The following is a 21,555-nucleotide window of genomic DNA, read 5'->3' as shown; positions in this document are numbered from 1 at the left end:
ATCCATAGAGCTTTTGTTACAAAACGTGGTGAACACAGATACATTTACGAATCTATATTCAGAGGTTCATGACAATTTGTCAAAAATGAAAGCAAATGCAATCTGAAGTTTACTGGCAGAAATATGTGGACTTCCTAAGTGATAAAATCTACATAAGTGGGCATCATCACCATGGACACCTCTGTGCACCCGTTCTTGCGGATCTGGTTTTTTTATGTATATAAATCGGAATCACTGCTCGGATTGGCAAAGTCAAAACAAGGTAATTTGGCCAAGAAGTTTAACTTAAGCCTCAGGTATATAGATGATATGATATCCTTCAACAAATATCCAATTCCCTTCCACTGATTTACCCACCCGAACTAGAAATAAAGGAGACCAGAGAGACACCCTTTTCTGTTTCATATTTAGATCTATGCATAAAGATTCAGAGTGACAAAAATCTCTCCACGAGACTGCATGACAAGAGGGTTGACTTTTACTTTCCAATAGTCAACTTTCCTACATGTCGAGCAATATTCCAGCAGCTCCAGCCTTTGGCGTTCACATTTCACAACGTTTGAGATTCAATGGAGCATGCTCTTTCCACCAGGACTTCAAAGGGCGTCATACGACTCTTGTTCAGAAGTTATTTTATCAAGGTTACTAAATTCAAGGCATCGGAAAAGCTTTCAAAAAGTTTTATGGTAGGCATATGGAGGACACTTCCAACTTTGACGCATCAGTGACAAAAATGATGTCGGATGCAATTCCCTATTTTGACTTTGCCACACTTGCCTTTGCATGTATTTGTGACGTGTGCCACCGGTGGGGCAGGGTACACGCACTATATCACGACCGCTTATATATTATCATCACTATTTGATTGTGATTCATAATATAGTCGGAATTGTACAACCGACTCTGCTTTATGAAGAGATTTCTATTGGATATTGAAAGGGTTTTGTCGCTGTAATTTGTGTTGAGGCTCTGTGCATCACGTACATCGAAAGTCAATGTTAGTAAACATTAGGCGATGCCACATCGATGCAAGGAGCTTGAATTTCCTGTTTCCATTACGACGGGGTATAATTTAACTAGTTGTACACTGCTGTAGCAGGGAACAAATTCATACAATTCACGCATTTTACATGTACGATAAACCAATACAATTCACGCTTTTTACATGTAGTTAAAAACCCGTCTACGTATAGTACATGTAAGATACTCAAATAATATGTAATACTTGCTTTGGCTTCATAGCATCCACATCTTAACTTCCGTTAAGAACCGGGTTAGAATTGGTTACATGTATGTCGTGAAAGGCGACTAAGTGGATCGGGTGGTCAGACTTGGTTAATGTATGACATTGTATCCGAATTGCGTAGATCTATGTTCATGATGTCAATCATTGGATTGCCAGGATCACGCTCGGTGACTTTCCTGATAACGTGACATCATACCCCGACGTCACGGTATGTTGCTGACAATATCAATCACTTGATTGTCTGGTGCAGACTCAATTATTTACAGCCCACCGTATATCCACATATACCTTGAGTAATGCGTACTGTTGTATAAAACATTATATTGACTTAATCACGGTGCCTTACTTACATGACTACATTAAAGCTTGTTTTGTTGTAAAGAATTTATTTCTGATATTACAAAGTGCATTCATGTATCACAAACATGGCATATGTACACCCAGAAGAAGAATAACGACACACCCGGTGAAGAGGAATCTGAAAGGAGCATTGTTAAAACATGTGGCCTGAATAATTCGTCTTATGTACACACCATGAACGACATACGACCCGTGAAGATCCGGGGTAGAATAGGTCTTCAGAAAACCATGCTTGCCGTAAAACGCGACTATGCTTGTTGTAACAGGCGACAAATGGAATCAGATGGTCAGACTTGCTGACTTGGTTGATGCATGCCATCGTATCCCAGTTGCGTGGATCGATGCTCATGATGTCAATCACTGGATTGTCTGGTCAAGACTCGATTATTCACAGACCGCCGTCATGTATCTGGAATATTGCTGAGTGCGGCGTTAAAAAACAAACAAACAAACAAATGTAATTCGAAGTATTACAAAGCCGATGTTCTCCAAAGGTGTGTCCACTGTACAACTAACATCACGAGTGGGTTTACTTCAATGCCCTATAAACAAAAACAAATAAATAGACAAATAACATATGTTCAAGAATATTGCAGACACGGCTTGGTTTAACCACAATGCGTACACGTGTATTACGCACCAATGCATGAGTGCCATCCTGTGCTCCCACGTCTGAACTGCACTCATTGCATTCTGAAGTTATGCAGTCACATGCAAGGTTATATTTTGATAGAATTACTGATGAAAGTGGAAACATGATATATACGTAACCTTATTTTATCATTAATTAGTATAAACACATGAGCCATGGGTCATTATATTAAAACCGAATTGTCATGAGTGTCAACTTCTTTAAATTATTTTTTCTATGTTGATGGTGATGTCTTTGTCCGTTTATAATCCAAATCGTAATGTTATTGTTGTGGTTATTCTTTTCAATTTTCAAATTATTATTTTTGGCACTGCAAAATAATTATCTCTAAATTCTTTTCATTCGATGCTTCTCGATGAGGAGAAATTGGGTTTAACGTCGCGTTTATATATCGACGTGCATGATGTGTGTGTGTGTGTGTGTGTGTGTGTGTGTGTGTAGATTTTATAGTGCTAGCCCACTGAAGTACCATGCCACATGCATAAATACTCCACTCAGACACTCAGACACAGTATACTGACTCCGAGTCGACCGACCACCCGTGAAGAATACGGCCGCGAGGAATACGGAATCAAACAAATACCTGTTACCTGCGAGACGAAAACATCGAGTGCTCAGGCCAATGTTTAGATTACATGTGTCATGGCCTTGTCGCCTCTACTCTACACATTGTTTCAAAGTCTTAAACTTCATACACGGAGTAGGGCTTTCTTTACTTTGGGGAGATTTACACTTCACTCCTTAGATACGTCTGTCACTACTACACTGAATGAAAGCCGGTGATGAGGACCCTAGAGTCCATGTGTAATGTGTAATTGACAAAGGGATGAAGACAAAATGCGGGCTGGTGCTGGGTGGAAATGAACGTTGATGACAATAAATACGATCCATTTTTTAAATTACATTTCAAAAGCTTAGTATCAAATGTTCAGTTCATTCCCAACAGTGTTTTACACATAGGGCAGATAGACTGGTCCGATATACGAACTGCGATATGGGATTTTGTTTCATTGTTGATGTTATCACAGTATGAAGATTGACGCCACCTTAAACAACAAGCTCTTAAGGCTGCGCATGTTTGCCATATACTATTTTCCCACATGTGGTAGGATGTGCTGGTTCTATTTTATGTGCTCCTGCAGTGGAGATCCCTGAAACCAGCAATCATCAAACACCCGGATTATATTTTTTTACAGTCTTCCGGGCATTATAGTTTGAAGTATTTAGTACTATGTTGATCCGCAAAACACTGTGAGTCTATATAGTCCGTGCCGCTTGGTTGTTCTTTGAAATACGTGCTTGTTGTCTCTGCGGTGTGATAACAAACCTACGACGTGAAAGGAAACATAGCACTAAACTGTTCTACATCACCGAACACGTACTAACGTCAAACGGTGCATTACAGTACTGAAAACAGTACACGAAATAGATACAACATGGAAGTCCCAATCCAGAACCATAAACCGGTTCCAGTACATCTGGAAGCGACATCTATATGACAAGCCTCAACATGAGCAACAACTGTTTTCAGGAGCGAGGGACTCCTTCGAATCCTTTCTCAGTGACAGTGGTTTAATCTCCAATGCCAGAGAGTTTTTCCTGGACGCGACTTCCATGATATTGTCTATCAGCTTCTCGAACAGTCGAATGACGTTGTAGTTCTTTGCCACGTCGATTTCTGTGTAGGGAAGTTCCAAGTGCTCGGCGTGCTTATCTCCCCTTTGTCGCGTCACTTCCCGTTCCGGTGACATGCATTTATTGCCCACCATTATTGATGAGACGTGTTGAACAGGGCCGTATGTCTCTAAGTCGGCAGACCTGGAACAGGGGGAAATAAAGTCTTCATTAGTATAAAATAGATACAGCTACATCGTTATATTCAAAGGTTCAGGACAAGTTGGCAATTAAAACAAGTGCCATCTGCAGTTTGCGAGAAAACAGTATGTGAAATCCTAGTCTTCCTCACAGATCTACGTGACATTTGGCGTTAGGACATTTAGGCAAGAAGTAGGTTTCCCCATGAGCAACAATTATACCCCCTCCTACCTGATCTGTTTCTTTATGTATATGGATCGGACCATTTTGGAAATTTGACCAAGAAGCATAACTTAAGCTACATGTTTATAGACGACTTGATATCCTTCAATAATAGTGAAACAGTCAATTCCCTTCCACCAATTTACCCACTTGAATTAGATACAAAAGAGAAAAGTGGAACCGCCTCATCTGTTTCATATTTAGATCTATGCATGGACATACAGAGTGACAAAATCTATCCTCAAGACTGGAAGGATAAATTCAACTTTAAGATTTGAAAGACCGTCATATGACTCTTGTTCTATAGTTTTTTGATGAGGGCTACACGATTCAAGGCCTCAGTAAAACGTTCAAAAAGTGTTAAGGTAGACATATGGAGGACATTTCCAAATTGGAAGCATCAGTGACCAAACTTATGTCGGATGCAATTCCCTGTCTTGGCCGAATGATTCCGTGTTTTGTTAGGTGAACAATTGACCCGCCTTTGCATTTGTTTGTGACGGGTGCCACCGGATGGACAGGATACGCGGACCTTTTCACGAACACCTGGCAACATCACTATTTGATAGTTATTCATAATCAGATGCTCATAATATAGTCGGAATCTTAATGAATTCGTGTGATTATGGAAAGGGTTTTGCACATTTCCGTTTTAATCAATGTGTCATCGGTCCATTAAGTTCAAAACTGCATTGTAAGAGCCAACTAATGATGATCGGGGGGTCACAATGGGCGACGTGGGTGGTGAGGATGCATCTTACCGCGCCCGCGGTGATCGTTCGTTTTAACAACTGGTTTACCTGGTCGAGCTTCGAGCATTTACAGCACGTAGTGATATATATTTGTACAATGTAGCCATTCATATAGTTTTAGTTTCAATAGATATGTGTCTTCTACAGAGGAAAGGTGTGACGGGTGCCAGGTGGGGAAAGGATGCGCTCACCTTTTCGCGATCATCTGGTATCATTACTATTTAATGGTGATTCATACACATATGCTCATGATATAGTCGAAATCGTACAATCGTCTCTGCTTTATAGAAATTTCTATTGGATATGAAAAGGGTTTTGTTGCTTTATTTACGACATTATTTAATATATGCAAGATTGTTCGGTTTGAGGATGGTGACAATAATTAACAAAATGATTATGTAATTAACTCTTTCTACAAAATTATGATATATTGCGTTATAAACATGTAAGTACAGATATGTACTGTATTATACTGTACTGTATTATTTCGTACTGTATTATACGATAGTGGCCCCTAACATAACAGTTGCCGGGGGAAAAGAAAGTATACACCCATGTGTGACGGTGACTAAAAATGAAACAAACAAGAAATGGTTATTTGATACGGGTGTCATAGTTGTGTTTCGGGCCTAAGGTTTACAGTGTTTCGGAGACTCTTTTCAACCAAGTAACGTGTTGGTCACACCCAATTTTCAAGTAAATACTTTCTTTTGCCCGGCTGTTTACATGAATCCACATTGGTGTTTTATGTTGAACTATGCTGAGGGGCAAATATAAAGGATCACATCAAAGGAGAAAGTTTCGATTTGTTGTCACGACACTTGTTTGCTTGTTGTTAAGGCCGCACAGATATATAACAACGACATGTGAACAGTCGAGTCTGGACAAGATATACCAGTGACTGGTATCGATATGACGACACGTAGTCAACCAACTCACCAAGCCAAACAACCGATCCATTTTGTTCCCGAAATTTACACGGTTTAGTGTTGAATATAAACATTGTTCAACACAATATATTTATAAACAAATATTACTAAAACAATTTATTCTAAGTATTAATCTTCAAAATAAGTCATTAAAAATCCGAAATATTTTCAATATTAATTATTCACAAAATAATTCGACAAATTTCACTAAGACGTGCTCATAATATAGCCGGAATCGAGATTTCATATGCATATGGAAAGGTTTTTGTGGCTTTTATTTATATAAATTATACATGAAACAATGTAGATGCAATATGAATGATTCATTTGACAACTGTTGCTTGCTGAACTATCCTGAACTTACTGGGCACATGGACATACGGAATTATCTCACGTGCTCGGTGTCAACGCGACCTTTGACTGATGACGGCTGTGTTTGAGACATGGCACTGATCGGAGGTTATTGATACGTATCCATGTCAGTGGGTGGTCCCATATTTGGCGGGACTCTACACTCTGACGGTATCTATGACAGGGTTATTGAATTTCACAGTAACATCAACAATGCAGTCAACTCGACTTGTTAGAATTCATATGAACGACCCTATGAATTCCAACAGGATTGCCGAATTTACCAAATGTATATGACAATTGTATATGTGTGTGTATGTGTGTGTGTGTGTGTGTGTGTGTGTGTGTGTGTGTGTGTCTCTCTCTCTCTCTCTCTCTCTCTCTCTCTCTCTCTCTCTTTATATATATATATATATTATATATATATATATAATTATATTGTAAGGATTTTAAATATATTGGAGAACAACATCGGCTTTGTGGTGCAGTAAACTACGACCATTTGTTGTTTAAATTATGTTTATATTCTTATAACGGACTACGGTTATTACGAACTAAAATTAGTTGTCCCTTCGAGTTCGTTATAACCGTAGTTTACTGCTGTTCATCGAATCACAATTGTTTGTTTGTTGCTTAACGCCGCACTCATCAATATTGCAGATATATGACAAATATATGATATATTGAGTCTGGACCAGACAATCCAGTGATTGGTAACATGAGCATCGGTCCACGCAATTGGGATCGAAGACATACTTCAGCGAGCCTGACCACCCGATCCCGTTAGTCGCCTCTTACGACAAGCATATGCATAGTCGCCTTTTACCGCAATCATTGGTTGCTGAAGACCTATTCTAACCCGGATCTTCACGGGTATAGTAGCAGTAGTAGTAGTGGTAGTAGTAGTAGTAGTAGTAGTAGTAGTAGTAGTAGTAGTTAAAGAACATCGTATTTATCACTCCCAGAAACGACCTACAGAATTGGGTGGTCAAACTAAGTGACTGTGATGGCGTTGCTCATTATTTCAGTCGAGTCTGGACCAGACAATCCAGTGATTAATATCATGAGCATCGATCCACGCAATTGGGATCGATGACATGCATCAACCAAGTCAGCGAGCCTGACCACCCGATCCCGTTAGTCGCCTTTTACGACAAGCATAGTCGCCTTTTACGGCAAGCATGGGTTGCTGAAGACCTATTCTACCCCGGATTTTCACTGGTACAGTAGTCGTAGTAGTAGTAGTAGTTAAAGAATATCTTCACGGGTCAAATCACAGGAAAGAAGTGTCATGCTGTACGCCATGAATCATGAAGTACAGACGAACATAACGCATTACAGCATGATTGGTTATTATCACATCATCCAATATATGCAATGGAATATTCACACAAGCTAATCTGAGGGGCAAAAGAAAGTATACCGAGTTTACTTTTTACGTAACTGAAAATTAAAAGAACTGTTGTTAAATCTGGTTATGTCCATTTAACCATCTCTGATTCCTGCAACAGTTCGTAAAATGTGGTTGGATAATTTTTTATGCTCGTGATGTCAATCACTGGATTATCTGATCCATACTCGATTATTTAGACCATCGTCATATAACTGAGTTCAGCGTTAAAAAAACAAAAACAAAAAAACTTTAATTGCTGTATTATAGGTTTCATTATGTTAGTCTGTCACTGAAAAGACTTGGTACGCATGCATGTCGTGGGAAGAGGGAAACGAATTAAAGGCAGCTCCCTCTGGTGGAAGATTGGCAAACAAGTTTTTTATTTCTAAAAGCAAACATCATCAGACAGACACCCCCACCCTCGTGTTGGTAGTTTATACTAATTGTGTGGGTGTATTGTTCAATCAAAATGGTTAAAAAAAATTACCACTCCTCATTATCATGTAAATAACGGAAATTGAACATGTGAAACCGACACGTGAGAATTGTCAAGACTAATGACACTTGGGCATAGTCACACGTTGCGATTAACGTGGACATTGACAAGCCCATATCAGTTTGAAGCATCGTAACTGTACGCATGACGACACGGATCTATTTCAAGAAGTGAAAGTGCACGATGTTACTACTGTTGTTATCTGTCACCTCTAGGCCAGGCCAGTGACCACCTAACCTTTGTTGGAGAATTACAATAAGGTTATTATCTAATCACTGTCCGGCGTAATGCAAGATTATACCTTCTGAACGCTCGATCATGCAAGGTATTCATGTTACAAGGTGCCCGAGCGCTCCTTGGTGTACTTGATAGAGCGTCTGCCCGGAGAGCGGAAGGCGGGGGTTCGATCCCCCGTCCCCGCAATACCTTAAGACTTTAAAAGATGGTACTTGTTGTTGCCCTGTCTGGTGCTCGGAATTAAGCGCATTAAACAAGGACTGTTCCTTTGAGGTATCCATGTCAAAGTTCGGCATGGTATATCAATGGGTTAGCACCATATAACTACCAACTATCAATTGTCCGGACGAGTACAAACAGCTTTACACGCACGCACGCACACACACACACACACACACACACACACACACACACACACACGCACACGCACACACACATGCAGAAACACATGCACGCACGCACGCGCTCCGCACACACGCGCGCAAACACAACCTTGAACGCGACGTTAAGCCCAATTTCTTCTCATCTCACTTCACCTAAAAGCGACCTTTCACTGTGTATTGTTACAATGCCCTTCTACTTAACATCACTGGTCTGTCCATTGTCCATGTCCGTTTTCTGATGATGAACCTACGCAGGGATTTCTGGTTCGAGTTGGTCCACAGCAAGCTATGACTTAATGGGTCTGGCTCGGTGACTTGGTTGGTTGTGTGTCCTCGTACACCCAAGGCGTGGATCGTTGCTCAAAATATCAACCACGGGTTGGTTATTTACAGACCGCCGTCATGTAGCTGCATGGAGTATTGCTGAGTGCGGCGTTAAACAACGTTAACAAACAAACAAAATACGAGAAAACCCGTGTTACTTTTTAATAGATATACCTTTAAAATGAAGGTTTGAAAGGTTAACAGAGGGAAATTAAACGCATTCTGCAACTTACCAATTTTGCATATTATGAAACGTCTCCTCCCTTGTGACGTCATACATCAGGATACAGCCATGTGCACCTCGGTAGTAGGATGAGGTTAGGCTGCGGTAACGCTCTTGGCCTGTGATGAAAAGATAAATGGTCTTATGGTCTCATGCTACTTAAGACGTCAGTATGTGTGTACATCTCACTCACAAATGTATGTTATACTGTATGAGACATGGTCGCTTTCCCGCGTCCTCGTTTCCTCGCGATGCGGATTTAACGTAAACATGCAAAAATGACCAAAGTGCGACAAAAGCATTAGGAAAGGATCAGTGGTGTGACAACTAGATGCATGGGGGTATCAGCGAGATATAAATGTGACGGCAAACATTTCTACCACGCGCTTCACTTTGTGTTGCAGGTTCCCCAGGGAGTTGTGAATTTAATTCAAATTGAACGCAAACATCATCATCATCATCATCACTCGAATCCCGGTCCGACTCGGTTATGTTTCTACTTTTGTCAGCACCAAACCCGTGTTCGTGGGTTTCATCAAAGTGGTAAACGTCTGACACCTGCATCACTTCGAGATTTCCTCCCAAATTAAGCAGACCCGCCGCGACAGAGCTTGAATACTGTTCAAAGCGGCGTCAAACCCAACTCACTTACAGGACCTCTTTCCATTATATTATAAGATAGTTCATTTCTGACACTCGCGATATTTATTATTGATCTAAAATCATCATCATCATCATCGTCATCGTTGTTGTTATTGCTGTTGTAAGGCGGCGTTCCCTTCCACTGCTTTGTCCTCCTGAACTAGAAGTAAAAAGGACCAATGAAACCACCTCATCTATTTCATATTAAGATGGGGCGGTCGGGTAGCCCAGTGGTTAACGCGTTCGCTCGTCACGCCGAAGACCCGGGCTCGGTTCCCGACATGAGCACTTTGTGCGAAGCTCATTACTGGTGTCCCCCGCCGTGATATTGCTGCAATATTGCTAAAAGCGGCGTACAACCCTACTCACTCACTATTGCTGTTGCTGCGGCACTCAACAATACTCTCCAGCTATATGACGTCGGCCTGTAAATACTAGCAGTAAAGCCTGTGCTCCTGTTTCTTGACAAACTTTCAAATATGTATTCAGCCTCAACTTGCTAAATATGCAGCTCACGTCGGAAGGTCTAACTTCAACATGTTACATGACCCTAGTTAAACAAAGGCCGTAATTAAAATATTTGTTATGTGTGAAACCCTTTCCGCCCATAAGCCGTACATGCAGTCGACAGACCATTAGCTGCCCATCTACAAAGCAAACACTATTTAGGTTCAAGTATTCTAAATTTAGTGATTTTGTCACATGTGAGTCGCAAAGAAACGCAGCTGTGCTTCAAATACACATGACTCATCGCTCATGATTTGTAACAGCAAGGCTGGACTCTTTCCATATTTACCCAGGTTTAGATACAGTTTACTGTGGTAAATCCTGGTTATACAACGCCGGATGAATGAACAATGCACCCCCAGAATCACATACCTCAAGGGTTGCTGCCCTAAAAATGTAAACGGTAACGAGCGTAATGTACCTCGAGGTATGGTGAGGTGACACGACCTGTCGTGTCCGTCTTTCAAAATAAAAATATTTAAGTGTCCTCCTTGTACCAGATAAGAAAACTCATCATAAAGATTCAACTTGTTTTAATGTATGCTTTATCAGGTCCGTATTGTTAGTCGAAAGGCATTTGAACGAGAATATGTATTTAATGGAAGATGGCTCTATGCTTAAGCAGATCGGTTTCGAATAATTTCAAACATTGTTAGCGATGTTGAGATATGGGGCTGTGTTTGCAGTGTGTTTCTTTGTTGCTGAGTCATGACTGACCAGGGGTAAACGGTACGTGGTATTTTCCTTCCTCTAAAGTGAGTGAATGTTGTTTTACGTCAGTCAGAAATATGCAAGCTACGAGGGGCGTTCAATAAGTTTTGCAACTTCAATATAAGACCAAGTCGCAGAATATCTTTTGCACTTTTATTTTTCAATATAATCTCCATTCACCTCAAAACACTTATTCCATCTGTCCTTCAAGCTTTGAATACCACTTTTATAGAAATCGGCAGATTGGCCCTCTAACCACGACTCTGTGGCAGCCTTTATGTCCTCGTCATCCTGGAAGCGTCTTCCACGTAGGGCAGATTTCATTTGCCGGAACAGGAAATAGTCACTGGGGGCTAAATCTGGGCTGTAGGGTGGGTGACTGAAGCCATGACCAACGACCTAACCCACTGGATGACACACAATAAGACAAGCAAGACCACTACTTCCTATGTTTACCCGTGAAGATCCGGGGTAGAATAGGTATTCAGAGCCAATGCTTGATCAAAGTTCCATCATTCAAAGCCTCGGTAAAGCTATTAAAAAGTTTTATACTAGACATGTGGAGAACATTTCCAAATTTGACGCATCAGTGACAAAAATGATATCCGATGCAATTCCATATTTTGACTTGTACCATATGTTCCCATATTTTTTTCAGGTTACCAATTGACCTGCCTTTGCATGTATTTGCGACGGGTGACATGGGTGGGGCAGGATACGCTCACCTTTTCTCGAACACCTGGTATCATTACTATTTGATAGTGATTCATAAACACATCCTCATGATATAGTCGGAATTGTACAATCGACTCTGCTTTATGAAGAGATTTCTATTGGATATTGAAAGGGTTTTATCGCTTTATTATTATTAAGAAGCCACTATGCTTGTCGTAAGAGGCGACTAGCGGGATCGGATGGTCAGGTTCGCTGAATTGGATGATGCATGTCATCGTATCCCAGTAACGTAGATCGATGCTCATGATGCCAATCACTGGATTGTCGGGTCCAGACTCGATTATACACAGACCGCCGTCATATAGCTGGAATATTGGTGAGTGCGGTGTTAAAAAAAACAAATAAACAAAACTTGTTCCTATCTAGCCTGCTCAGAATGACCCGCATGGGAGAGTTGGGTGGGGTACCATTTACGTGTTTGGGTGTCCAGCTCCTGGGATGATATCAAGACGATAGTTAGTGTCCCACCAATATCTGACCCCAACATCAATAAACCTACATGACCTTTTGGCTCCGTGTAATGCAATAGGAGCACGGATGCTCGTCCAATAGCCTTACATTAGTAGCATGTCCAACAGTGTTGGGAGTTAATACAGTAAACTACGGTTATAACGAACTCAAAGGGACTACTAATTTGAGTTCGTTATAACCGTAATTCGTTATAAGCATATATACAGCATAACTACAGCATATAGTCGGGACTAAAAAGTTAGTACGTTATATCCGTTAGTTCGTTATAAGCGTGTTCGTTATAACCGTAGTTTACTGTACAGAGACAGTTGTACATGAAACGAAGCAATATAGCCAACTCATATCACCAACAACGTCATATCATGATGAAAATGTATAGGGATATTATATATGATGTGTCCTTAACTTACAACGCATCACTGTTACATACCTAAGTTATTTAGATTTACAGGAGAAGCTTAAATTAATCACGCCGCGACATAAATGGAATATTGTTAAAAGCGGCGTTAAACCCAACTCACTCACTCACTTAAATTAATCCTAGACATTGTGCCGGCAAACCTCTTTCTGGCTTCGCCTTATCAGCATATACATGCAATGGGCTGTCAAACTCACAATGAACACGTAACGTTAACGACATAATTCATTGTTTTTAATTTATGTCGTGTGGTATGCATGGACATGGAGTGAGTGAGTGAGTGGGTGGGCCTAGGGTGGGTGGATGAGTGAGCGAGGTATGACGCCGCTTTTACCAATAGTCAAGCAATATCACACAGAACTGTCTGCACACATTTTATCCATGGGTGGAATCGAACATTGGTCTTCGGTTAAGCGAGTCAACAATCCGGTTCTTCTATAAATATTTGACCGCCTCCGTGGTCTAGTGGTAGAGCGTCCGCCCGGAGAGCGGATGGTCCCGGGTTCAGTCCCCGGCCGCGTCATACCAAGAGACGTTAAAAGATGATACTTGTTACCCTGTCTGGCGCTCGGCATTAAGTGGTTAAAACAAGGACTGGTCGGCTCGGAGTCAGTATACTGTGTCTGAGTGGGGCATTCATGTTAAACTGCGGCATGGTATCTCAGTGAGCTAGCACTAAAAATCGGCATCAGTCCGGACTAGTACAAGCAGCCACACACACACACATACACGTACATGCAAGTCGCTATATAAGTGCAATAATCTTGGACGCGACGTTAAACCCCATTTCACCTCACCTCACCTCTATTAATATTGACGGTTATCTAGCATACTAATTGACATACTCTTTTGTAGTTTAAATACCATTATTTATAGTCATGTTTACATGTTTATATATATATGGAAATAAACTATGCATTTTTTGTACCGTTATTTTTCGAATTAAAAATCAATCATAACGGAGAACTGAACGTCGAAATAGTATGTCCGACGATTACAGACCGAGCGCTGATGTGATAATGTTCTTTGGAGCCAGTCATGACAGGTCATGGCAACCTTGGGATTAGTCGGTCTGGTTGGACTTTTTGATTTAGGAAGCGAAGCAAATTCATAGCGTGATCAAGCATCAGCGAATACCCCATTAGAAAGAGAACATGTTTTGGACGGTGTGTACCACATTGTGACCTTCGTGGGGAACGTATGGAGCCATTGTTGGTTTGATTACAACGCTCGATGGTTTATATTTATTCAAAATGGATATAGATTCGTCATAAGAAAGAAAGATTTTAGGGTGAACCCTTCCACTGCTTAATCCAGTCGTTTAAGGCGTCGCGATTCGCTGTGCAGAGTTGCGTCCCTTGGGCGCGCCAGAAACCTATGATCGTGAGTTCGAATCCCGGTTCGTCCCGATTATGTTTCTAGGTTTGTCAGCACCATACCCGTGCTCGTGGGTTTCACCGAAGTGGTAAACGTCTGAGACCTGCATCACTTCGGGCTTTCCTCCCAAATTAAGCTGACACGCCGCGATATAACTGGAATACTGTTAAAAGCGGCGTTGAACCAACTCACTCACTCACTCAACTCATATCAAGGGTAGCCTAGCGGTTAAAGCGTTCGCTCGTCACGCCGAAGGTCCGGGTTCGATTCTCGTCATGGGTACAATGTGTGAAGCCCATTTCTGGTGTTCTCCGCCGTGACATTGCTTGAATATTGCTACAAGCGGCGTAAAACTATTCATTTATAATTAAAATCGCCTTTTCACGAATACCTGGTATTATCACTATTTGATAGCTATTCATAAACACATGCTTACGATATTGTCGGAATCGTACGTGGCTCTGCTTTCATGTACATACTCGGTTTTATACTCGGTATCTCGGTTGAATACTCCATTGCATATACTTGTGATGATTAGTATGATAATAAACATGTATACTTTCATGCGTAATGAGATTTCTTTTGATTATGGAAATGAATTTTGACGCTTTCATTTGTATATCTGGGTTTAATACTCCATTGCATATATGATAATAACATGCATACTGTCACGCGTAATGTTCTTCCGTAGTCGATGATATTTACCATGGCACTACTTTCCTGCATTTTAGTTGATTTATTATGTCATTGTATCCAAAAAGCAAGCAACGTTCAGAAAGGAGGAACTTCCACGGTCTCGTGCACAAACCACGACCTAGACGTTGTTGACACAATGTCATGGGATATGACAAATCGTTGCCTGACATGTTATAATTCCTGAAAAGAAATGTCTTGTGGGTGAATTGTTTGCTTCCTTTCATAAGACGGGGAAACTCTAAATGAAAAGTGTTCTGTCACAAACAAAAATTACAGTTTCTTTTTATATTTAAATGTCAAGCACATGAATGATAGTTTGCAGCAATAACGCCAACCTCATTCCATATGTATATGGACCTAGGCTGGCGACTAGTTAATATTCCGAGGTCGGGGAATGTTTTTGAAACAAATATGCCCTCAGACTTTACCAAAAGAGAACTTTTCTTCGCTGGATATGTCAAAAAATAGGGGCTGGAAACAAAAATGAAATTGTTAGGCTCCCAAACCTAGCTTCACCGCCCCAATCGCATAACATTCTACATCAATGATGACAGGAAAGCATCATGGCAGTTTAAGAACAAAGGATCGGAAAAAATAAACCTTTGTAAGAAGGTAAAGATGTCATTGTGTAAGTTTAGTCTGCTAACTGATTCATTCAATTTAATCAATATCGATACTATCACTGAAGTTTGCAATTCATTCTCAGTAGTAATATAGAAGACGTGAAGTAATCTACAACTTTTACGTCATCCTTCCTTCAAAGTTAACCGCCTCCGTGGTCTAGTGGCAGAGTGTCCGCCCGGAGAGCGGAAGGTCCGGGGTTCGATCCCCGACCGCGTCATACCTAAAGACGTTAAAAGATGGTACTTGTTGTTACCCTGTCTGGCGCTCGGCATTAATGGGCTCAAACAAGGACTGGTCGGCTCGGAGTCAGAGTACTGTGTCTGAGTGGGGTATTCATGTCAAACTGCGGCATGGTATCTCAGTGAGCTAGCACTATAAATCGGCATCAGTCCGGACTAGTACAAGCAGCCACACACACACATACACGTGCATGCAATAATCTTGAACGCGACGCTAAACCCCATTTCACCTCACCCCAATAAACGATTAATATGTTCACAAGCTTATTGATATATATTTTTGAAAGTTTTCGCTCGGTTACAGGGGACACCAGAAATGGGCTTCACACATTGTACCCATGTCGGGAATCAAACCCGGGTCTTCGGCGTGACGAGTGAACGCTTTAACCACTAGGCTACCCGACCGCCCCTACTAATATTCTAGAATGACATGGGGTTTTTTCTGTAACATCTTGACAAGTGACTATTTTCTGCATCGTTCGGTTATTGCAATGAATGTCACAACAATTAAATGAGTAACACATGCTTCACAAAGAATGAATCCCATTGTATGTGTTGAAGTCTGACAAATCATTTTTAATTGTCCCATTGTCTCATTTAAACAAAGAAGACCACGTGAAGTGCTATAAATTAATATAATGCTAATTTAGCAGAGGTGAATATAATTAAATTTTGTATAAGCTTAGCATGTTTCTTTATGATCATCGCATGATTTATTAATTGAAAAGGGAACATGTATAAATATTAAAAGATAACTGAGAATTCGCCTGTGCAGCTTACACGTCATCTACGCTGTGCTCCCCGTGAGAATTCGGGGTTCTAATAGGTCCGCCCTGGTCTAGTGGATAGAGCGTTTGCCCTGAGAGAGGAAAGGCGGTGGGTCTCTCCCCTAGCCACGTCATACCAAAAAGCGTTAAAAGACAGTACTTGATGTTACCCCGTGTGGAGCTCGGCGTTAAGCGGATATAACAAGGACTGGTAGGCCCGAAGTCAGTATCATGTGTTTGAGTGGGGTATCGATGTTAAACTGCGGCATTGTATGTCAGTGGGAAAGCTCTCTCAATGAAGTACAACAACCACACATATCTTCATGCACATCGATATATATATATATATATTATATATATATATTCAATATAGATATAAAATTAGAGATAGAGATATATACCAAAATATATATATATATATATAAATATATCGATGCATATATATATATATATTCAATATAAATATAAAATTAGAGATAGTTATATATATATATATATATATATATATATATATATATATATAACTATCATTAATTTTATATCTATATTGAATATTAAATGTGATTACTCTCTGATTCTGTTGGTACTGGCTACTTCATACCACAAATGAGCTTTTCTGTTCACATTGCACGATGACATACAAGTGGATCTCAAACTTGTGTATGTTTAAACAGGTGAGTCGTTTGACAGTCTTACCTACACGTTCCATCTCTGTATAAACTTTAACAGTGATATGAATTATTTTTTGCAATTTACGACCTACCTCCAGTGTCGGTTAGTCTTGCTAAGATGCACTTATCATTCCTGTTAACCTCAATTTCCACGTAGCCATTCCTGTTGGAACGCGCACAGCAGCATCTGACTGATCCCTCCTTTTGTTTTCCAAGATAGTTCATCAGGGTACTCTTGCCCACACCATAGTCTCCCAGGAGGATGATCTTAACGTTGTAATCGTAATGAGTCATGTTTTCGTTTGATATATACTCGCTTCTTCGGAGGGCTCGTTTCATTCACACGAATCCAACAGGTATGTTTTCGTCTTCAAGCCGACACAAAGAGAAGCCAGAATTCCACGTGTTTATCAATGGTAGGAATGAGCCGGGCTCAGGCTTATTCAAACTCGTCACCACCCATTTGGAATTTATTCCGCGTTTCTCATTAATGAGACGAGGCAGAGTGGTGCACCTTGCTTGATTCCAAGCACACACGGCGGTCTTTTGTTAAATGCTGATCATCCATCCGTTCAAGCCAGTCACAGGTTGCGTGTACAACAGCCAAGTATAGCTCTCTCACTTATAAAGGAAATTTGACCAACACAATGCCATATGTCCGTCCGCATGTGTTAATTACTTCGGCAGTACTGTCCATACAACAGCGCATGTGCATTCTCTTCGAGTAACAGTCAGATATAGTAACAGCTCAAATATAAACGACACAATCTAATTGGCTCATTGAAAAACGAATGTTACCAATCATATATCCACAGTTCTCCAGCTTGTTAATCAAGAGTAATCAGTAGCCTCAATATATAAATATGCTCAGTGTTACTGACACAGTCTCACACGTGAACAGCATCCGATGTGAATCCGTCTGTCGTTGCCAAGCTAACTTCGTCTATTGTTGATAAAGCCATGTCAAGGTGTTGTGTTACTGGAGTATGGTCCTATCACAAGACTCGGAGGCTCGATGCAATCTTTCGAATCTCATCAGAGCTATTTTAGTCACAGCCACCGCTCTTGTGGTGAGGCACTCCACTGCGACACCTAAGCTATAGCCTTTCGGCAGAAGGAGATATACCCCACGGAGGTCAGAGGTTGTGTCAGTCAAACTTTAGTACAGGTGAGATCTCAGCTGTCTCCGCACTTGAAGGACGCGAAATACACGTTGTGTTGCTACCTGGTCGGACACTGTTGGCGATAAGGTGCCTCAAGCTCTTTGCTGAGATTGCAACAATTCAAGCGTTTCACATGTTTTGAGTTTTTGAGAATCCACAGGGAATTAATTTCCCTTGTCTCAAGTATTTTCTGTGAATATGAAGAAATTCAATTCTTTCCTTGATTGTACAGTAAACTACGGTTACACCGATCTCATAGGGAACGACTAATTTTGGTTCGTTTTAACCGCCTTTCGTTAAGCGCGTATATACAGGATGTATTAGGGTTATGATTGCTTCATCTTTATGACAGGGATTTGGTCGTACACTTGTTGGCCTTATAATTGGCATTATTTCATATCCAACTTAATCCAAGTTCCTTTGTTGAGGCATTAGTGTAGCCATGCTAACATATAAGTATGACAGTTTTGTGGCACTCTTATGTGAACAAATACAAGCTGTTAATGTAGGACACCCAGACTTTGGATGGCAGCTGGCTACCAATTCTGTTTCCCCTTTCTCAGTTTGTGCATTCTACCAATGGCAATATCTCGCACTGAAAGGCACCCAACAAAGGCATTAGGTTATTTGGCCCAAGTTTTGGGAGATGCTTCAACACAAGCTATAATATTCATAAAGATGTGATACCAATTGGGCGCAGGCTGCTCCCGATATATTTTAGTCCATATTTGAATAACTGAATAAGTTGTGAGTGAGTTTAACGCCGCTTTTAACAGCATTCGAGTTATATCGTGGCGTGTCAGCTTAATTTGGGAGGAAAGCCCGAAGTGATGCAGGTTTCAGACGTTTACCACTTCGGTGAAACCCACGCGCACGGGTATGGCGACAAACCTAGAAACATAATCGGGGCGAACCGGGATTCGAACCCACAATCATAGGTTTCTGGCGTGCCCAAGGGACGCAACTCTGCACAGCGAATCGCGGACGACTGGGCCACCCGTGCCCCCGACGAAAGATGTAATTATCAACATGTGAAGTCACAGGTGATTATATGACCAACAGGATTAATAAAGAAATCATGTATATGACAAAATCGATTTATTGATGTTTTAATTTTATTTATTGATGTCGCAATTTAAATATCTAACGCATGATTTTATAAAATAGAATGTGTGACATTGAATTCTTGATATTTAATATAAACATCCTTTATTGACACCCTGACATTTTATTAATACTGTCTGTGACATCACAAATATAAATAGATCAAATATTGATAAAATTTAGTTATAATTCGCTCCCTCGGCAGATTATTGCAATATTATGCAAACAAATGAAGATTTGCCCTATGAGTATTATTTACCTTAAACTCTGAAAGAATTATTGATTTCACGAAATAATTTGTTGGTGAGGTGAAATGGGGTTTAACGTCGCGTCCAAGATTATTGCACTTATATAGCGACGGGCATGCACGTGTATGTGTTTGTGTGGCTGCTTGTACTAGTCCGGACTGATGCCGATTTATAGTGCTAGCTCACTGAGATACCATGCCGCAGTTTAACATGAATACCCCACTCAGACACAGTATACTGACCCCGAGCCGACCAGTCCTTGTTTTAGCCCATTAATGCCGAGCGCCAGACAGGGTAACAACAAGTACCATCTTTTAACGTCTTTGGGTATGACGCGGCCGGGGATCGAACCCCGGACCTTCCGCTCTCCGGGCGGACGCTCTGCCACTAAACCACCGAGGCGGTCAAATAATTTATTGATGTTATGAACTGCAGAATAAATAATAAAAGACATTCATGCTGACAGATATTTAAAAGTGAAACAAATGTAAGTATATACAGATGAGTACCCCAGCTACGTAAACATTGTTCGCAGATCAAACCTGAAGATTGGTCAGTGTGGGCCATTAACCGCGAAACTGAACTATATGTGAACCCGTTGATTGAGATGACCCTATGAACCGTACACAGATAGAGAGTCAGTGAAGCAGGAGAGAATCGCTACGTGTAACGAAACCTCAGTTGCGCGTTCTTTATGGTTGAAACAATATTTTCTTTTATGCTAAATGGATTGGTCAACAGGCGCAATGCCTATTTGAAGACCTCTACGATACAAAATAGTTAAATAAAACATCACAACACAGGAATAAATACATGTAGAAAAATGTCTAACATACTTTAAAGGCTTTCAAAGCGTTTTGTTAGGGGAACTTTGACTAACATCTAGTCTCTAAAATGAACATATCGTACAGAAAAAAAACAGTTGTTCAGTTATCTTAATAGACTAACATCTAGTCTCTGAAATGAACATATCGTACAGAAAAAAAACAGTTGTTCAGTTATCTTAATAAAAATATAATAAAAGGGAGCCCAGTTACTGATACATATTTGTATCAGGGTCTGTAAGACAGACTGAGGGGAGCTATCCATGAACAGATTCAATTAGTCTAATATTTGTTTCAGATGACAGGGTTATATTTCCAAACAATATATATCCTTTAATATCCTTACCTTTTACACAAAAGAAATAATTTTATCTAATATATGTATATCGTTTACATGGAAGTAAATAATGAAGATCATCTTTGTAATAATGACACTTAGGATCAGTAACAACGGTTGGATTTTAGTCATAATTGTGCACTTTGGGTTAAAAGCACCAAACTTGGCACACTTATACATTGAAACGTTCCGAACATTTCTGGATATGGATATGGATATGGATATATATGGATACCATCAGAGAGTTCAGCCATGTTGGCGGCCATCTTGGATTTTCTACCACCAGGGGGCTCTGCTGCGGTGGATCCATATCCAAAAATGTTTGGAATGGTTCAATGTATAAATGTGCCAAGTTTAGTGCTTTTAACCCAAAGTGCACAATTTTAGCCTTAACCGCCCCACTACTAAGCCACATTTCGAAAATAGATAGCCAAAACTGATGTGGCTCGCGGGGCAATGGTTACGGTTGCGTGATTGTGGAATGTGGCTCTCGTGGCTATGCTGTCAAAATAATGCTTTGTGATTCTAACAGGTTACCGTATTTAGCAAATACAAGTCTTGTTTTCTCATTTTTTATTCAGATCATAACAGGGATAATATATTCATCAAAACATTACATTGATGGATATCATGGCAGG

At 40.5% G+C, this 21,555-nt stretch overlaps 1 protein-coding gene across 1 annotated transcript; it reads right to left on the bottom strand.

Annotated features, from left to right (window-relative positions):
* Positions 1-1,964: 1,964 nt before the first annotated feature.
* Positions 1,965-18,348, bottom strand: LOC124114058 (ras-related protein RABC2a-like). The gene is made up of 3 exons (XM_046474597.2): positions 17,334-18,348; positions 9,394-9,502; positions 1,965-4,076 (listed from the first exon to the last, which is right to left on the bottom strand). Exons 1-3 carry the CDS (start codon positions 17,578-17,580, stop codon positions 3,764-3,766), a joined length of 669 nt encoding a protein of 222 aa, XP_046330553.1. The 5' UTR covers positions 17,581-18,348; the 3' UTR covers positions 1,965-3,763.
* Between the last annotated feature and the right edge of the window lie 3,207 nt (positions 18,349-21,555).

Source organism: Haliotis rufescens, unplaced genomic scaffold (genome assembly GCF_023055435.1).
Source record: "Haliotis rufescens isolate VD_foot unplaced genomic scaffold, xgHalRufe1.0.p SCAF_15, whole genome shotgun sequence".
In the NCBI taxonomy this organism is placed as follows: Eukaryota; Metazoa; Mollusca; class Gastropoda; order Lepetellida; family Haliotidae; genus Haliotis; species Haliotis rufescens.
The sequence above is the reverse complement of the archived record's forward strand: the minus strand, read 5'-3'. Positions and strand labels throughout refer to the sequence as shown.

Excerpts from the sequence above, each read along its gene's own strand:
- LOC124114058 (XM_046474597.2), bottom strand. The coding sequence starts at position 17,580 with ATGAAACGAGCCCTCCGAAGAAGCGAGTATATATCAAACGAAAACATG. Across the intron at positions 9,503-17,333 it reads AAGACTAACCGACACTGGAG|GCCAAGAGCGTTACCGCAGC; the intron begins GTAGGTCGTAAA and ends TTTTCATCACAG. Across the intron at positions 4,077-9,393 it reads TTTCATAATATGCAAAATTG|GTCTGCCGACTTAGAGACAT; the intron begins GTAAGTTGCAGA and ends CCCCTGTTCCAG.